The 19,783-nt window shown below is 48.3% G+C and overlaps 1 protein-coding gene across 9 annotated transcripts in view; it reads left to right on the top strand.

Moving 5' to 3' along the window:
- AOPEP (aminopeptidase O (putative)) overlaps nt 1-19,783 on the top strand; it is a 385,199-nt gene that overhangs the window by 223,118 nt on the left and 142,298 nt on the right. For all 9 annotated transcript variants that reach the window (XR_010749226.1, XR_010749227.1, XR_010749230.1 and 6 more), the window contains 2 exons: nt 4,678-4,867; nt 9,675-9,781. Coding sequence is in view for 4 of the 9 variants with exons in the window: in XM_066368340.1 (XP_066224437.1) it covers nt 4,678-4,867; nt 9,675-9,781 (297 nt within the window). In the remaining 5 variants the exon portion in view is untranslated. The remainder of the gene's footprint in view (nt 1-4,677; nt 4,868-9,674; nt 9,782-19,783) is intronic.

Here is a 19,783-nt window from a genome sequence, read left to right as displayed (position 1 = left end):
GTGACCTTGAGCTAGTTACTAACCTTTCTTTCCCTCACTTTCATCATCTGTAAAGTGGGGATAAGGAAATCTATCTCCTGAGGTCATGGGGTCGATTAAATAAGAAGATATGTGTAAACTACAGTGCCTAGCACAGAGTCTTTAAGACAGCATCTTTAGAAGCAGGATATGATTTTGGCAGGAGTCTCTGGGATGTAGACTGAGAGTTTCCTCGGTTACTCTCTGCTGTAGTCACACTAGCATTCTAAACCAACATTCATTCAGATAAATGAGTAGATATTTTACTGCCTATTTGCTATTAAGAATTTTTAAAGGAAAACTCCCACTGAACAATGTTATCTTTTCCTCTCAAACCCAAATCCCCATGTTGGTCAGACTAGTAAGTTTTCCTTAAGTTTTTAGAACCAGTTTCCACCTCAGGCTACTGAAAGGCTCATATCTCCAAAAGAACATCGCCTTGTTTCCTATGGCTGTAGTCTAAAGACCAACTCCGGGCCACAGCAGGATTCCAGAAGGGATAAACAAAGATGGCTAGTACCTACAGAGAGTCTGAGAGCAGATGGAGCAGGGACCCTGCGGGGACATGCAGGCTACTCCTTTGCCTTTGGGACAACAGATGCACCCCCTGTATTAGACTATATCCAGGGCAGAGTGACTAAGGGATTTCATTGCAGACATGAAAGGGCAGGAGCTGAGCATTTGGCCTAAGTGTTGGCATATGTCATGTCACACCTCATGAAGGAAAGAGAAAACCTGTTTTGAACCTAAGGGAGGGGTAAGGACATTTGTCGTCCCTTTCAGATGATCTCAGGCCACTGTGAGTCTACTATGCTGTTGTACAATTAAATTAGCAAGCAATTAAATCATGCAAGCAAAAGTTGCTTTCATGTGGTTATGAGACCCTTAGAACTATCCAGTTTGACTTCGAAGGGAAAGGATCTTCAGTTTCCCTTGTTCTTGGTTGTTCCTTCCTTTCTATAATGGGAAATTGAAATTGGGAAAAGCTCTGAACCCACAAGAAGTTTAAGTTCGATGAATGTGAATCTATTTCCTGGATGCATCTCCCAGGGATCTGTATAAAAAGTGACCCTGCTTTCCCAGAGGGGAATTGGTATCTGCTCCAGCATAATGGGAGGGGTGACCTAGGGTTCTCCTTATTCTAAACCAAAAGCAATTTCCTGTCTTCTGACCAGCTGAGGCAGCACCGTGGACCTGAGCCAGTAAGTGCAGAGCAGCAAGATGGCCCACGCTGGTCACAGCTCCACGGACAGAGCAGAAATAAATCACAGCCAGCTCCTGCTTCGGATCTGATGAAATTCTCCATTTCCGCTCCAAATTAAATTTCTCCTGAAGGACAAGAGCAGCTCCTGAGAGTAATGAAGGTGCTCCCGTCTCCTCTGGTCGAAATGTCTTCAGAACTAACGGACGCAGCCTTCTGACCGGGGTGGGGAGGTAGTCTTAAGAAACTGTTTTCAGACCGGAAATGGTCTTTTTAATCTTGGAGGGACAAGGTGGCCTCTGCGGAGAGGCAGCTCGCTGGTGGTCTCCAGGGAAGGAGTGAGCGCGTGTCCTGCAGCTGCCCGCACCGCCCCTGCTCGGCCCCTCGTGGCCTCCCCCCCACCTGCAGTGCGGGACGAGTCACTGTGGGGAACACAGGCCAGAGGGCTTGTGCGCTTTGAGAGTTGAAATGTTATTTTCCTGCCCATCTCTGATTTGGAGGAAAATGGTAAACTCTGTAATTTAAAAAAACAAAACATTTTTAGGATGAAGATGTCATTCTAATGCATATCTTCTATCCTCGGCGAGGATGATGAATCGGACAATTTGGCATTTGTAGAGGCAGTTGACACAGGGCCTTTCAGTGGGGAGAAAAGGAAACCGTTTCCCAGTGGGCCCTGTCAGAGGCAAGACTGATGAACTGCGGGCTGATTGGGACCATGAATAAGACCCTGAGAACTCAGGACGTGTGAGGGGCTAAAGGGTGAAGCTTGTAAATCAGGGTTAAGGTAGGCGTAGAAAATTCTAAACTCTTCATGGTGGGCATGAAGTAGATTGTCTCTTGGTAAAGGAATATTTAATACTACTCCATGAAGTGAACCTAACAGCAACTTAAGACCATTATACTTTTCTTCACTCAGTGTTGAAAAAAAAAATGCAATTTAAAAATTTTATTTAACATGAGAAATCCTGATATTTAGGGCCAAAGGGAGTGGAGGAAATTCTCTTTGATAGAACATTCTATTGGTCCTTTTATGTCAGACTTTTATTAACAACCCTTGAGAAAGGTTATCAAAAACTTCACTCATGTTTTAATTTAGTTTTAAGAAAGAAACCATTTCCTTCATAAGGAAATAGAACCCTCAGAGCACCTCACAGGTACAGCCGACCTTGGAGAGCAAGCTCCACTGTACTAGGATTTGGGGTCTGGTTCTCAACTGGAAAGTTGCTCTTCAGGAAGAAGGTCATATTTTTGCACTGACGACAGGTTGGATCATTTATGTCCAGTGGAACGCCCTTCCTTCCTGTCGAGGAGGGTGTGTGAGCTTCAGCCTTTCTCAGAGGACAGTCGGAAATGCATTGATCGCTGGCCAGGAAGACAGGATGAGGGTGGGAAGTGGGAATGGAGGTGGGATTCTAGCAGTGCCAGGGCCTGTCCTGAGCACAAGCGGGCTGCACCAGGGCTGAGACTGTGTCCCAAGTTACTGACAGCTGGGGAAGGAGGTCTGATGGAGAAAGACTGCTGGAGGGGAAAATGAAAGGGCAGGGCAAGGAAACAACTCCCCCCCCCCCCCCTCACGTGCACACACAGCTGCTTTTGTGCATTCCTTCAGGCCATTGCAGACTTTGATATTTGCATAGATGGACCTTGGACAGCCTTCCCCACTGGGACAAAGCAGTGAGGGGGTCACTGAGGACAGGGCAGGCTTTTTCTTCAGGAGCAGTCATCAGCTTGTGTAACCTTCCTGGGCGGAGCCGCGCTGTCAGCCTCCGTGCCTCTGTAACTGCGGTGCAGGGTGCCCAGCTGGGTGCCCCGTCTGAGTGCCCCGTCTGGGTCTCCAGGCAGCAGACCCTTCTGATGCAGGCTCGTCTTTGAGCCTATTTATAAGGCCTGATGTTACTTATGTTTTGTTTTAGCCAAAAGAGTGAAGTGCTGCCAACAATATGTCTGGAATGTTATTTACTTGGTACATTTCTGTGGCTTTTCTTTGTAGCACTGCACATGCCAGATCAAGGGGTCACTTACTGGAAATGCCAGGTTGCACAGTTGTCTTCTCCATAGGGCGACCTTCTCAGCAAGAAGAGGTTTTTAGCTCCTGTGCCTCTCAGTTCCCCCCCTTCTCTTTGTCCCTTTTTTTTCAGAGTTAATGCTCTGAACCACTGCGGGTGCCCCCGTGCCCTCAGTGTTGCCAGTGCACTTACATTATCTGGAGTTTCTGGTGGATTCTGCTGAGAGCCTGGCAGACACTCTTTCATTTGCGTGTCTGCCTGTTATTATTTCACATAAAAGCTGTCTGTTTTGGCACACGACACCGTGTTTTCAGTTGGGCCCTCTGAGCTGAATGGGTGATGTTGTGCAAGGGAGATACAGGTGGGGTTTCTGTGCTGGTGGCCGAGGGGGCGGAGGACAGATCCGCACGCAGCCCTGGCTTGTGCACAGCCGGCACGATGGCCAACAAATGCTTCAAGGCAGAAATCAGTGTGTACAGTTTCTTAATTTGGGAGGTTTCACAACTGTTTTTGTTCCATTGATGGGGTAGAGACTTTTTTAAAGAGCAAATTCTTCATTAATAACACAGTAAACAAGCCCTGCATAATGAGAAATGTCAAAGGTAGAAGCATAGGAGGTATTCTGTTTGCCTCTTCTGTCTTCAGCCTCCCTCCCTCCTATTTCATCTGTGCAATTCTAATCAGGGTATTTTGGGTTGCAAAACAAAGTATGGAAAATGCGATTAGATAAATCTCCCTGGCTGGTGCCAGCCCTGGGGCCGTTTGCACACCTGGGTGGGTTAACTCCCTTCTGTCTCTCTCTGCATAATTTCCTTGTGCCATGTGACTAGGTAAGCTTCTACAGATAGGAGATGCTACTACTGACAATCTTTGTCTAACGGAAACTTAGCTATTATCCGAGTGCCTCAGAAAAGTCACCCATCCATGGCACCTGTTAGTTTGTTAACTCTGTAAGCAGTCCGAGTCTGAACTGGAAAATTTTTGGTTCCATTCTTCTCGGCTTTTCCCGTCCTTCTGCATGACTTCTCAATTTGTTTGTAAGCCGCTCAGATTTTTGGCTGAAGGGTCTTCTTTGATCATCTCTTGACAGCATGGGCTTCACATTCTCACACCTGCTCTGCTTTTACAGTCCAGATTTCCGAGTAAATGCTTCCATTGCCTTGTAATTTCTTCAGTGTAAAACTGGGGTGCAGGTTACTTATTACAGGTAATAGCCGTTTGATGACGGAGACAACTGCTTGGCAAAAACGGCCACCTGAACTGCTGCCAGAAATGTAAACTGCCACTTTATGTGTTTCTGAAAGCAAATAAGCCGCAAGCCTATCGGTCATGATCTAGCATGCACATGGTAATCACAGGCTTGCCAGGCAGGGAACGCCGCCCTGCGGGGCAGCCACTGAGGACAGGCTCTAACAAGACTGTGTGTGTTTTCTCCCCCATTATCCACAGCCCACACATCGTCTTCCTCTCTCAGAGTGCCTTGACTGGAAGCAGCCATCTCTGTGGGACCCGCCTCTGCCACGAAATTGCTCACGCCTGGTTTGGCCTTGCCATCGGGGCCCGGGACTGGACAGAAGAGTGGCTGAGCGAAGGGTTTGCCACTCACTTGGAAGATGTGTTGTGGGCCAAAGCACAGCAGGTGGGTTTCAGGTGGCCCTGCACATTTCACTCCCTGGAGTCCAGTTCTATTTATAGTGATTCCTTTATTCAATAGATATGCACTGAGTGCTTTCATTTTTCTTCCAGCAAGAGAGACAGAGACAGAGAGAGGGACAGACAGGTACAGACAGAAAGAAGAGAGATGAGAAGCATCACTTCTTCATTGTGGCACCTTAGTTGTTCATTGATTGTTTTCTCATATGTGCCTTGACTGGGGGGGCTATAGCAGAGCTAGTGACCCCTTGCTCAAGCCAGCAACCTTGGGCTGCAAGCTAGCGACCTTTGGGCTTCAAGCCAGTGACCATGGGGCCATGTTTATGATCCCACATTCAAGCCAGTGACCCTGCACTCAAGCCAGATGAGCCCACGCTCAAGCTGGTGACCTCAGGGTTTCAAGCCTGTGTCCTCTGAATCCCAGTTCAGTGCTGTATCTACTGCGCCACTGCTGGTCAGGCTGCACTGAGTGCTTATAATGCACTAGGCCTGCTCTTTTTCGCTGGGAGAGAGCTGTATAAATGAGAGGAGAGAGTCCCTCTTTCTTGTGGGGCTCACAATATAGCTGTAGGAGAGGGAACTGACAAACAGCCATGTCTGTAATATGTCAAGAGGTGATGAAGACTGCAGAGAAAATGAAGCCAGACAGAGTGTCAGGGAGTGCTGTTTTAGGAGACCCAGAGAGAAGGCCTGTCTGCTAGGGGATCATGCTGTGGCTACTCAAGTACTCCTTTGTAGTTATGGTTGTGTTGATGTTGGCCATGTTTTGTGAAATAATGAGATTAAAAGTGAAATTAGGAGTCATAATCTCAGATGTCTGCTGCCAAGTAATGAAGAATGAAGCAGTTGGTGTAAGAGATTAGGGAATGGTGAGAACTGTGGCTGGCAAATTGGCACCTGGTCCTCAGTTTAACCAGTTGCCATGGTGAAGTGAGGGCTCAAGATAACTTAGGCTCCTAGTTTTCTAAAGAAAGTTGCAAATTTGGACTTTTCTGTGAAATGTACTAATTTAAAAAGTATTATGTAAACCAACATACCCAGAGAGCAGACCTGGTCAGAACATTCCCAGGACAACCTTTGCTTTAAAGAATTGGCCGTCGCTCTGGCTGGATAGCTTGGTTGGTAGAGCATTGTCCCGAAGCACAGAGGTTGTCGGTTCGATTCCCGGTCAGGGCACGTACAGAAATAGATCAGTGTTCCTCTCTCTCTCTCTCTCTTTCTCTCTCTCTCTTCCTCTCCTTCTCTCTCCCTTTCCCTCACTCTAAAATCGATAAAATAAACATAAAAAAAAAGAATTGGCCACCAATTCTAATGACATGGCAACTGCTACTTCCTGCTTATTTTCTTATTCCTAATATTTGGTCACTTGTTTCCCTACTATTTCCACTTCTTATGTACTCAACTGTTTAACACTTTTTGAAGTTCCCAAGTGTGTACACACCTGTATGGTTTTGCTCAAGTTGCTTCTGCACGTTGAAATCCTATTTATTTTTCACCAGCTAGCTCAGGTTCATGTTGCCTGCATAGCCCAGACTGATCATTCCACTCACAGTTCAACACTGCTCTTCTAGAATCTCTGAACTCCCACAGTATTCTTTCTTCTACCCTCACAAGACTGTGACCTTTTGCAAAGTTGCCCCTGGAGAGTTAGCATTGTGCATGGCTGTGTCCCCTGCCACGGACAGTCCCATGAAGAGAGGCCACATGGCAGATTGGGAGTAAGTGGCTTGGTTCAGAGTCTGGCCAGGCTTGGAATCCCAGTTCTGCTGTTCACCGGCTTCCCTGAGTCTTAGTTTTCTCGTCTGTAAGATGGCTATGAGAATGGTTACCCATGCAGGTTGAATAGGGTAATATGTAAATAAGCACAGTACAGTGGATGACACATAGTAGGCGTTCAGTGAGGATTAAATAGGTTTCACTTAAATGAGCCTCTATCACCATTCCTTCCATGGGGTGCTTCCATCCAGAGATAATCAGACTTGTGCTTTTCTTGGGAATCATGAATGTATTTCATCATCAGGTGATGACTTTTCTGCCCCTTTGTCTCCTGCGTCCCCAGAGAACACTCCTCCTTTGCCTTCCCTGACCCCCACCCTGGCCTAAACTTCCAGGGCGTCACGCCTGAGTCTATCCTGCCTCTAACTTCCCTACCTAGGTCCATCTCCACCAACACAGGCACAAAGCTGACCTGGCTGCATCTCACGTCTTCTCGCTCTCCCTGTGTCTGTTCTGTGCTACATCGGTAGCGATAAAAGGACGAGTAAGACACAGTCCTGCCCTAGAAGAGGTCAGAGTCTAATTGAGGAGATAAGAAAGGCACACAACAGAAGGAAGGAGAAAATAAGTTACAAAAGAGAGATGAACACCAGACACTGTGCAGCTTCAAAGGTGGGAGAGACCAGGACGTCTTGTTGCAGGAGGGACTTCTGACATGAGCTCAAAGGGAAGGCAGGAGCTCAAGCTTCCCTATCCTTCCTGTCCCTTCACCTGGCACAGGGGCAGCTCAGCTCATTGTCCTTCAGGGTGCTACAGTAACTCTCAGTATGTGAAAACACGAGAGCTCCTGGTGCAAAGTGGCCACTCTGGAGTGAGCACAAAGTTTGGAAATATTTCCAGAGCATGTCCATCACTCTGACCCCTTCCTTGAAGGGTGAGTGAGACTGAGCTGCTGCTGGTCCCTGACAAGTACTGCAGTAGACTTTGCAAGCAGTAGAGGAGCGCTCTTTAGGACAGGACACGGGGGCTTTCCTGGTTGTTATTCGGATCCCCAGTGAAGAGGAAGTGAGGCTGTATTGATCACTGCAGCACCAAGCATTAGCATGAGTGGCAAAGTTAGGGAGTGAGCAATCATTGACCAAGGAGACAGAAGTCAGCGTTCTGCTTGGAGTGGCATTCTGTAGGGAGTTGTGAATTGAGTTAGTTGTGAAACTAGTTGTACAACTTGTCATCAACCTGGATAAAGTCTCAACTCTTTCACAAGTGTCTTAAGCAGCCTGGCTGCTGTAACAAATGTCACAGACAGGGAGGCCTAAATAGACATTTGTTTTCTTACAGTGCTGGAAGCTCAAAGTCCAAGAATAAGGAGCTAACAGGCTTGATTTCTCTTTTCTCTGTCTTGGTGGTGGCCATTTTCTCACTGTGTCCTCTGTGCACATGTGGTGAGAATTCTGGTGTCTCCTCTTCTGATAGGGACACTAGTCCTATTGAATTAGGGCCCCGCCTCTATGATCTTATTATCCTTAATTACCTATTTAAAAACCCCATTTCCAGTAAAGTCACATTTGGGGTTAGAGCTTCCATTGATGATTTTTTTTCCAAAGTTAGAAATGGGGAGGCAGTCAGACAGACTTCCTGCACGAGCCTGACCAGGATCTACCCAGCATGCCCACCAGGCGGCGATGCTTCTTTGTGGCTGGAGCCATTTAGCGCCTGAGGTGGAGGCATTGGAGCCATCCTCAGCTCCTGGGCCAACTTTGCTCCAATGGAGATTTGGCTACGGGAGGGGAAGAGAGAGACAGAGAGGAAGGAGAGGGGTGAGGGTGGGGAAGCATATGGGTGCTTCTCCAATGTGCCCTGACTGGGAATCAAACCCAGGACTTCCACACTCTGGGCTGACGCTCTACTGCTGAGCCAACCAGCCAGAGCCCATTTATGAATTGTGGAGGATATAAGTCAGTTCATAACAACAAGGCATAAAGTCTGTTATCGTCCGGCCTCTGCTGACTTCTCGACATCTCTGCCCCTCTCCGGACGGGATGGCAGCCTGCCCTCACCAGACCGCACCACTCGCCATGCTGTAAACACATCATGCTCTTCCCAGGCCCCCCAAGCCTTGTGCATTCTTTTTCTCTTTGTAAAATCTTTCCTCCCCTGACTGACTCCTCCTCCCCTGGAGAGGAACTCAGGTCCTACCACCTTCTCAGGAAAGCCTTCTGACCACCCTGGTTGGCCAAGGGCATTCAGCTTCTCTCTTCACCTCTGTCACCACTGTGCTCTCTGATGTTAGTGTTCTTATCCCACCCCTCATGTCCTCGCCCCCAAAACCCTCTAGACTCCATGGAGTAGGGGTTACGTCCATAGTATCCCCAGGACCTATCAGAAACTCCATAAATATCTGTTGAGTGAACTATTAGAGACCTTAATTTCCAGAAATGCCTCCAGATACTGACATTTCCCTCCCCACTGGGTCTTTTGCTGCCTTCCCTGAAGATTTTAGCCACGGGACCCAGTGAGCACAACAGTGACAGCAGATTCTGACCAGTAGGGCAGGGTGCAGTGGCCTCCCCTCCCACAGAGGGAGTCCGGGCGGTGACTCGGTCCACTGTTTCTGGTTAGAGCAATCAGAATCATCTGGGTTGCATTAGCAGGCTCCACTGTAAACAGCCCTTAACAAAACTGAGGGCTAGGGAAATGGGAGGTGAATGGAGGGAGCTTCCCATCCTGTGCAGAAAGACGAAGCAGGAAAGGGCTGGAAGGCAACAGTGGAAATGGCCCCTAGGGAAGCCTGCTCTCTCCAAGGCAGGGTGGGAGGTGGGGTGGGGTTCCTGGACCCGGGGAGGGGGTGCCTCCCAAGCAGGCAGCAAGACTGAGCAGCTGGTTCTTCCTTTGAGGACCTAGGAGGCCCCTGTGGTCTCCTGACTTTTCTGATGGGGCTCAAGCAGCAGCAGGGAGGCCGTCTTTACAGTCCTCCCTGTAATATTGCCAGCTGCTTCATGGGGTGGCTGTGACCTTGCACGAGGACAACAGTGACTGTGTTTTGTGCACGTGTATTTGTGTGTCTGTGGCTTAAACAGCTGGCTCCCCACGAGGCCCAGGAGCAGCAGAAGCTACGGGCTTGCCTGCGCTGGCGGCGCCTGCAAGACGAGGTGCGGAACTCCGCGGAGGAGATGCAGGTGTTAAGGTAAAGCCACGTGGTCCCTCTCCCTTCTCTGCTCTTCCTCCTGCTCCTTCTTCCCTTCAAGACCCGGGTAGGCCACGTTTTCAATCTGCTGTGTTTCCTCGTTAAATTAAATTGGACTAGGTTAGTCATCTCCCAGGGATGCGATTGCTATGTTTTAAGTCTTTCAGGGTGTGGGTTTGGATTTGCCCTCTGACATTTTCCTGATGTCTCTATTCAGGAAAAAACTAGCACAGGCCATTTCTGGGACCAAATTCTTTGTTTGAAATTCTAATACTTCATGTGGTGGTGGCTGGGAACTTGGAGAGACTGGGTTTGGTAGCCTGGCAGACAGTAACCCTTTAAAGCCAAAAGGAAGAAAGAAAACCTTTAGGAAAATATTGATTCCTAAGTGTTTAGTAGTAACAGATGTTTGTGTCAATGGGCCTTTTGTTCCAGATGCACCCCAGCAGGAGGCCACTCCTGGGGGAGGATTCTGCTCCCAGCTCAGAGTTCTGTTTTTAGTGTGTCTTGCTGCACTTGTAAGGATTACTTCTTGCCTTTTTTTCCAGTTTTGTTCCTCTCTGCTTTGCTCCTTTTCTTCACGTCTCTGAATAGTTGTTTATCTGAAACCTCCAGCCTAGGCCCCAGGAGCACTGAGGTTGCTATGGCAACGGAAGCTTTCATCCTGCCCCCTGTGGACTGGAGCCAAGTGTTTGGAATCAGCAATCAGACAGGTGGGAAGGCTGCCATCCAGGAACAGCCCCACTTTAGATGGCAGGCAACCCCACCTGGGCAGAAGCCTGCCTGAACCGGTTCCATGTTGTCGCTGTTTTTAAATAAACACCCCACTGCACAGTGACTGCCCATTGAGGCCCACGTCTGAGGGGGCTGCTGAGCCCCCTGATCTGTGTGCTGGGGCTTTCGTGCAGCCCTGCGGCTGGGGCGGCTGCTCTTCCCTGCACGCTGCCATGGGGCTGACTCATCCATTGTTCAGGGGAGTTAGAGCCGGGCCTGCAGTCCCCACCCAGCGCCACTGTTCCTGCATCTGTTCACCAGCGAGTGTGATGGCTACACCCATGTGGACAGGGCCTTGCTGTCACGAAGCTTCCACTTAGCGGTGACCCTGTCATGTACACAGCTAGTTACGGGTGGTGAGAAGTAGGGGGAGTACGGTGATTTGTAGTGAGGGGCTGGGTAATGCTTCTGGGAGACGCAAAGTCCCTGAGGCAGGAAAGGACATGGCATGCTGGTGCAGGGGTACAGAAAGGAGGGCGGGCAGCGTGGCCCGAAGGGCAGGGAGGGAAGGCAGGACCCAGGCCGAGAGCCTTACTCCAAGTGCAATGAAGCACCTCAGGGCCTTGAGCAGGGAAGGCTCATGACCTGGCTTGTGGCTTTACAGTGCTGCTGTGGCCTCAGTGTGAGTGGACAGCAGGCAGCCCACGGAAAGCGAGGAGAAGGGTAAGAAGGTTGCAGTCATCTGTAAAAGATGTCTTGGTGGTGGCAGTGACAGCCGGAAGAAACAGACTATTTGAGACATGTTTTGTCAGTGGAACTTGTGGGTCTTTGGTCAATTGAATGTTGAGAAGAGGAAATGAGAGTACCCAGAATGACTTCTAGGCCTTGGACTTGAGCAGCTGGGTAGATGGCGATGCCATCTGGGGAAGAAGCACAGCCCTTGAAGGGGCAGGCTCTGCAGGGAAAATAAAGGTTCCAGTACTGCATTCATTCAGTTTGAGATGTCCAAATAGCTGTTCATTTTGAGAACTCAGTGGGGTCTACAAGTCGGAAGCTAATTGGAAAGATTGGAACATTTGGCTTATAAATACTTTAAGATCTGAGCCCACTGAAATAACCAAGGAGAATGGAAAGTGAGAGAAGAGGTTGGGTGGAAGATGAGGAGCCAGCCGAGGAGGTGAAGAAATTAATGGAGAGAAAACCGAGACACCAGAAGCCAGGAAAGAGAGTGAGGAAGGTGGGACTGGGGCATTGGCTGCTACTGGTGGGGGTTGTAGAGGGAGGGAGAGAAGGTGGACTTTGGTTTGGACCACTTAAGGATGTTGTGATCCTGACATGCCTGCATTTATTCCTGAGTGATGGAGAAGCTAGCCAGATTGGAATTGGTAGAAGGGTGACTGGGTGGTGGTGTGGAGATGGGGAGTGTGGACTCTGTGAGGGCAGTTGTGCTTGGAGGAGCAGATGAGGATCAGAGAGTTTGTTTTGGGGTGGCGGATGCAGGCACACACTAGGGTGCAGCTATGTAGCTGTGCCGATCCCGTCACCTCTCAGGATTCAGCTTCTTCACTCTCCGTGTGCCTAAGTCCCTGATGCCTCCAGTTCTGCATGACCATAGTGGGGTGGGGGGGCATCATAACTAACAGCAGCTGATGGTCAGTCACCACACAGGCGAGGGGAGCCTTATCTCTATACTCTGGGAGCTGTGATGACCCAGCTTCTGGTGGACAAGAGCTTCTCCTTTGTGTACGGGGCCGGGAGAAAGCGTAACTCCGGGTGCTGGAAGGCTTATTATGGCATTTGTTTTTCTTTGTTTTAGTATTCACAAATTATATTGGCCTAAATTTATGTTAACCATGAAATGACTGCATTTTAAAGACTTGTTCACCTGACCAGGCGGTGGCGCAGTGGATGCAGAGGACCCAGGTTCGAGACCCCGAGGTCACCAGCTTGAGCGCGGGCTCATCTGGTTTGAGCAAAGCTCACCAGCTTAGACTCAAGGTCACTGGCTTGAGCAAGGGGTTACTCAGTCTGCTGAAGGCCCACGGTCAAGGCACATATGAGAAAGCAATCAATGAACAACTAAGGTGTCGCAACAAAAAACTGATGATTGATGCTTTTCATCTCTCTCCATTACTGTCTTTCTGTCCTTATCTGACTCTCTCTCTGTCTCTGTATAAAAAAAAAAAGAAAGAAAGACTTGTTGCACATCGTTATGGAAAATATTGTTATCAGATACACTTACTTCCACGAAGAGGAAATGTTTCCGAACCTGCTCCAAATCATATGGTCTAGGTTTAGTTTACTCCCATCTCTTAGACTTCTCCTTTACGTGGACAGAGAGAAAATAGAAATTGCTGAAAGTGAAAGGAAGAACCAGAGTTGTAAAAATTTGTTCTTTGGCCTGACCTGTGGTGGCGCAGTGGATAAAGCGTCGACCTGGAAATGCTGAAGTCGCTGGTTCGAAACCCTGGGCTTGCCTGGTCAAGGTACATAGGGGAGTTGATGCTTCCAGCTCCTCCCCCCTTCTCTCTCTCTGTCTCTCCCCCCCCCCTCTCTCTCTGTCTCTCCCTCTCCTCTCTAAAATGAATAAATAAAAAATTTAAAAAAATTTGTTCTTTGACTTTGTTTTGTCTTAAATGCAAATAAGATCTTGATAAAGAAGTCTCTAAATACAGTGATCAAAGATGCTATCTCTTTTATATATATATATAGAGAGAGAGAAAGAGAGAGAGAAACAGACTGATAGACAGGAACAGACAGACAGGAAGGGAGAGAGATGAGAAGCATCAGTTCTTCGTTGTGGCACCTTAGTTCATTGATTGTTTTCTCATATGTGCCTTGACTGGGGGACTCCAGCTGAGGAAGTGACCCCTTGCTCAAGCCAGTGACCTTGGGCTTCAAGCCAGCAACTGTTGAGATCAAGCCAATGACCATGGGGTCATGTCTATGATCCCATGTTCAAGCCGGTGACCTTGGGGTTTCGAACCTGGGTCCATAGTGTCCCAGACTGATGCTCTTTCCACTGCACCTCTGCCTGATCAGGCTTCTTCTTTTTTTTTTAAGATACCCCATGGTCTTGAAATGATGGACCAAGAATAATTGAGAAATCTTGGTTTGTCTCATGATAAGTTCCTCCATGTTGCCAGATACTCTTCTGTTACCCATCTTTGCAGCATCCTTCAATATGGTTGACGACTGCCTTGGTTCTGTGTGTCACACTGTCCTTGATTTCCTCTGCGTCATTGGCCAGCTCTTAGCCGCCTCTCCTGCTGACTATTTAACATTTTCACTGAGATGACTCAAGGCTCAGAAAGACTGAGTGAGGTGTCCAGTGTCACACAGCTGATGAGGAGCAGAGCAGAGGCTGAAACTGTGCCACTGCCTTCAAGAAACTTAGTGTCATGTCTAGTTGTATTAAAATAAAATTACACTATGTATCTTGAACCGAGGAAGGACATGAAGGTCGGGGTAAAATCGTGTGCTTGGACTAGGCATCTTTGTTTTTTTACACATGAGAGCGTGTCTCTGATGTTTTTTCTAGCAGATACAGAGAAAAAAGAAAACAACGTTGTGTTGATTATAGATACCAGAGTATTAATTAACAAAGTGAGAAGAAAAATACTAAAATTTTGTTTAGCTCTGACCTGCTCATTTCAGTAGTTTATAGGAACTGTTTTCCATTTATGCCTTCTGTACGTCCAGTGTTGAATCATGGCTCTCATCAAATGGTTTCTTGGATCAGGGTGGTTGTACGTTTCCTTTGGTTACAGTATTGTGTGTGTGTGTGTGTGTGTGTGTGTGTGTGTGTGTGTGTGTGTGTTCTCTCAGTCTTCCTTGGTGGGGTACCTGAGATGTGACTGCTGGCTGTTGAACCAGGGCGATTTGCTAGGGGTCACCTTACCGACTCTGTGCCTTTTCTCATTGGTTAATTATTAAAGATGCCTTTCCCGTAGGTGAAACCCCAGTGGCTCTCTCTACACTCTCCCCTGCCTGTCCATCAGCCCCGGACAGAACTGGGTGCCAGGCAAAGCTTCATCTTATTGCTGTCCTACTCTATCCTGCCTGGCTGTCACCCCTTCACTTTCTCCTGTTGCCCCCTCACCTTCCCCACCTCCGGCCGAAAAACTTCCCTCTTGGCCAGGATGGCAGTCCTGATTCCTGCCAAAGAAAATGCAGGGGAGCTTCTAAAAGGCCCAGTGCCTTTTGTCCCTAGGGCACAGCTAGGTTCCGGCATCTTCTCTCTAAGTGCTTTTAGTTAGCTACCCTGACAGGCAGGTGGGACAGAAGAGTTATAGTGGTGGGCTCAGAAGTCTCTGTTGGTTTTTACTGTGATTTATCATCACGCCCCTTTCTTTCTGGATTCATTGTTAAAGTCAAGCTTGTGCTGAGAAGAACATTAGAATATATCACGCTGTGGAGGCTCTGACAGGCCCACCGTCTGACGTAGCGGTTCCTCCTCACTGCTGCCTCTACAGTCCATGCCATTCTAGGGAGACGTAGACATCCTCCTCAGGCCTCCTCATGAGTGTCTCACCACCTGGTCACAAAGACATCCCACAATAATAGGAACAACCCCTAAGCCTGTCGCTCCGTCCATCACCAGTGAAAGGTGTGTACCATGAGTTTAGTAGTTTGCACATGCCCAAACACTCTGTATATCACATTTAAAGCAGTAAGACTTTTCATTTTAAAAGTCTGCATGTAAACCTTCTCTAATATGCATGAATTTCTCACCTCTAAAGTTTTTCTCAAACTTTTTGTTTCTAATCCTTGAAAAACATAGCAATCTTTTCCCACCCACATGTGGGAACAGATCCATTTGCAGCCACACAAGCCTGTCTCAGGGAGAAGCACCCCTTGCTGCTGTCACATGCATATCTCTGGCTTGGAAGTTCAGTCTTCTGCACGTTCCTCCAGCCTGGGGCCGTGAGCCCCCACGCTCTCATCCCTGAGTATAATTCCGGGCTGTCTCCCTCCCCCTCCCCCGCACTCCACTCTCCCTCTCCTTTTGCCTCCTGCCCACTGAGAAAAAACTGAGGCCACCAGCCTGTTCTCCCTTTGAATCTATAAACACGTCAGCATCACATCTACCTTGACTGCTCAGATGCCCGAGTGTCAACCAGCTGTTCGTCCTAACAGTTACAGGTACATTTTTAATTCCAGAGATGAAACTAGAATTTAAATATATATGTATACTTAAAATTCTCTGTCCATGAGGAAGAAGAGAAGGGAAGGGAGAATCTATCTACCAAGGGAGAATGATGTTCTCATCACGCTGGACCAGGGCCTGGGGTCACAGGTCTAGGGAAACTGTTTTTCCTGAGGTTGCTGTGCCCTGTGGTCACCAGATCCCATAACCATATTTCAGTTCCCACTTTATTAGACTCCTATTTGCCGTCGCTGTTTGCTACCACTTCAGAGTTGTGTCCTTGGGACGCCCCACTGTCTGTCTTCCTGGCATGATCTCATTTACACCCCTGACTTAGGGGAGGTTTCCCAGAAGTGGACCTGCAGACAAGATTCATGAAGAAGAGGTTATTAGGAAGTATCCCCAGGAGGGGAAGACAGAAGGAGAAGTGGAAATGAGAAGAATGGAAGGAGACCAAACTGGGTGCCATGATATCAAGTCAGGTCACACAAGATTGCTCTGGAGGCATTGTGGGTCAGCCTTGGCGTCGTCCTGTCAGGGGCATAGGGTCCAGGATGTGTATACCCTTGCCCTTGGAGAGATAAACTCTCCTAGGTGGACTTCTGGCTCTAGTATTCACAGACAAAACAGGCTCAGGCAACCAGAGGGCCACATCTGACACAGAGTCACAGAGAACATCCCCAAAACTGATGTGCATGCAAATGATCAAGTCCCACAGGATATGAGTGGAGCGTGGGCACTGCTGGCCACACCTCCTGTCCACTGGAGGCTCCAAGTCGCCAGCCCAGCCCAGCCCAGCTTGCTCTTAAAGATCACATGTGAATGCTTAACTGACCATTTGACATCATCTCTCCCTGGCTCCCCGATTGCCATCTCACACTGGTGCTACCCACTTCCCAGCCCGTCTGCTCACCCCTCAGGTGTTGAACTCATAGGTAGGCACCTGGGAGCCATCCAGCTGAAGAATCTCTCCTCCCCTGGGAGAGCTTAGCCACCACTGTGAACTCACCTCATAAGCATTTCTCAGTTCCCTATCTCTAACACCGCTATCTCTTCATTTAGAAACTAACGGTTTCCATGCCCCAGTCCAGCAGCCTCCAGATTGCTCCTTCGACCTTTAATCTTGCTGTCAGATGTATCTTCTGCACTTCCACTGGGAAGCTCTACCTAAAACACCTTATTCTGCCACTTTCTTGCTTAAAACCTCCAAAAGTTTCCTCTCATCTCCAGGAAATGCTTTACATTTTTTTTGTGTGTGTGTATTTTTCTGAAGTTGGAAACGGGGAAGCAGTCAGACAGACTCCCACATGCACCCGACTGGGATCCACCCGGCACGCCCACCAGGGGGCGATGCTCTGCCCATCTGGGGCGCTGCTCTGTTGCATCCAGAGCCATTCTAGCGCCTGAGGCAGAGGCCAAGGAGCCATCCTCAGCACCCGGGCCAACTTTGCTCCAATGGAGCCTTGGCTGCGGGAGGGGAAGAGAGAGACAGAGAGGAAAGAGAGGGGGAGGGGTGGAGAAGCAGATGAGCGCCTCTCCTGTGTGCCCTGGCCAGGAATCGAACCCGGGACTCCCGCACGCCAGGCCGACACTACCACTGAGCCAACCGGCCAGGGCCGCTTTACATTTTTTAATACAGCAGTGAGGGCCCCACACAGCGTCACTCTGCCTGTTTGTTCAGTCTCTTCTCTTGCCATCCTTTGCTGCCCCTCCAGCTACCCCAGATAGTTCAGGGAACCCTACTGCATTAGGTTGCCAGGGCCGCCAAACAAAATGCCACAGATGGTATGCGGCTTAAACAACAGAAATATTGTCCTATAGTTCTAGAGGCTAGAAGTCCGAGATCAAGGTGTCAGCAGGTATAGTTTCTTCTGAAGCCTTGCTCCCTGGAGGACAGATGGCCACCTTCTTGCTGTGTCCTCGTGTGGTCTTTTCTCTGTGTGTAACACTCCTGGTGTCCCTTTGTATGTACCAATCTCCTCTTCTATAAGGACACCAACCAGATTGGATTAAGACCCACCCCTCTGGCTTTATTTTAACTTAACTACCTCTTTACAGGCCCTGTCTGCAAATGCAGTCACATTCTGAGGCACTGGGGGTTATGACTGCAACATAAAAATTTGGGGAAATATAATTCAGCCCATTACACCTACTGTCTGCCTATTCTTTCTTAACTCCTTGCCTTTTTTCATGTTGTCTTTATTTATGATAGTTCTCCCTTGTTGCATGACTACAAATTGTTATAATTCACAGATATCACTGCCTTCCAAAAGTCTGAGGCCAAAAAAAAAACACCCACAAAAACAAAAAACCAAGCCAAGTCTCAGGCCCTACCCTGACAAGATAAGCCCATGACCCTCCTCTGTATCCCCTAAGGAGGTTGTATCTTTGTCCTGATCTTACATTACTGGATGATAATCTTTAGAATGAAACATACCAAATTACCAATAGTCAACCATTTTAAATTTATAACAGTGGCAATTTTACATAGTCTGACCTAATACATCTCTCTCCTGACCCACCATCCTTTTGAACCTGGGGACTATGTCTTCTTTGCCTCGGTATACTGCAGTGCTTGGCACTGAGTGGGTACTGGATAAATGTTGAAGAATGTTGTATTGAACATGATCTCTATCCCTGAGGTTCTTTATTTATTATTTGGAGAGTTGAAATATGGGTCACAAGACATAGACACATCCTACCTATGCTGATCCTCAGTTCCAAGAACCGAGTGTGTCATATTGGCAGGCTGGTTGAAAAGGGGCCATTGAGAAGAGGTGAAGCTTGAGCTGGGATGATGAAGAGAGAGAACCCCGAGACTGGGGAAGATGTGGAGCGAGGGGACTCTGTGAGCAAGACCTGGCAGGCGCAAACAGTGAACAGACTGTGGAAATGGGACCCTGATGAGAAAGGACTTGCTGGGGAGGACCGCCATCAGGAACCTGTGAGACTGAAGGTGGACCTGGGAAGAACAGGCTAAGTGATGGAGCTTCGTAGATGCCAAATTCAAGACTTTGCATGTGACTGTCCAGGTGGTGGGAGCTATTTTCAATTCCAGAAATGATATAATATGGAGTTCCGAGAAGATTACCCAAACTTTAGGATGACACCAGATCAGAGAGAGGGAGTCTGGAGACCGGGTGGAATTAGGTGGCCATTTCAGGGACGAAGACCTGAGATGAGAAGAGCTTGAGACCCTCTTCTTGATTGGCCCAAGCCTCTGACTCAGTCCTTCATTCGGGCTATTCAAAACTAATTGAAATGTCCATACGGCCTCAAAGCAGGCTTCTAATAATGTGACGTAAAGCTATCCTTGACAGAAATTAGGGATTGCCTCACTAAAGACACTGCTTGACTATGCCGCTCTGTGAAATCTGTTATGACTGAGCAGAGTGAAACGCAGCAGTCCCAGTTCTCGGTGGCTGAGGCCTGGCTGGCCCGGCCTCCTATGAGAGAAGCACTGTCTGAATCTTCAGTCTCCCCCAGTGGAGCCTTGTAGGGTTCATAGGAGGAAGCCTAGGAGTCCGGCTGCCTGGGTCTGAGGCCCTGTCTGACTCTACCACATGCTAAGTGGCCTTGAGCAAGCTGCACACCACACTGCGCTCTAGTCTCCTCTCATAAAGTAACAGCATGGTTTCTACCTTGTAGGTGAGTGTGAGAATACGTGTGATGAATATATACAGATTACTCAGAACACTTGTTTTAGGTTGAATCACAGGAAATTGCCAGGTAGGCGCATCTTAGAAGGCTGAATATTGTCCACTCCCTACTGTTCCACATAGAGCAAATACTCAGCAAGTGTTAGATACTATCATCTAGATCGGGGGTCTCAAACCCGCGGCCCGCCGAACAATTTTGTGCGGCCCGCAGACTAATCCATGAAGTTCAAAATATTTTGGATAAAATTAAGTAAGCCTAGGGGCCTACTTGTACTTTTCATTTCTCTAGCATCCTAGCTAGATATTAGCTTAGTTAACAGCAGTTGTGATGCGAACTATAGTTTCTGGTCGTTTTGTGACACTGAGTAAACTGCATGTACGACTGTGCTTGTTGTACTGATTTTTTTTTGTGTTTTCAACTGCCGTGAGAAAAGTGTTGCGTAACAGTTGCCTTTTGTAGACCTAGTGTGGCCCGCCGAA

Source organism: Saccopteryx leptura, chromosome 2, assembly GCF_036850995.1.
Source record: "Saccopteryx leptura isolate mSacLep1 chromosome 2, mSacLep1_pri_phased_curated, whole genome shotgun sequence".
In the NCBI taxonomy this organism is placed as follows: Eukaryota; Metazoa; Chordata; class Mammalia; order Chiroptera; family Emballonuridae; genus Saccopteryx; species Saccopteryx leptura.
This window is presented reverse-complemented; position numbering and strand designations above follow the sequence as displayed.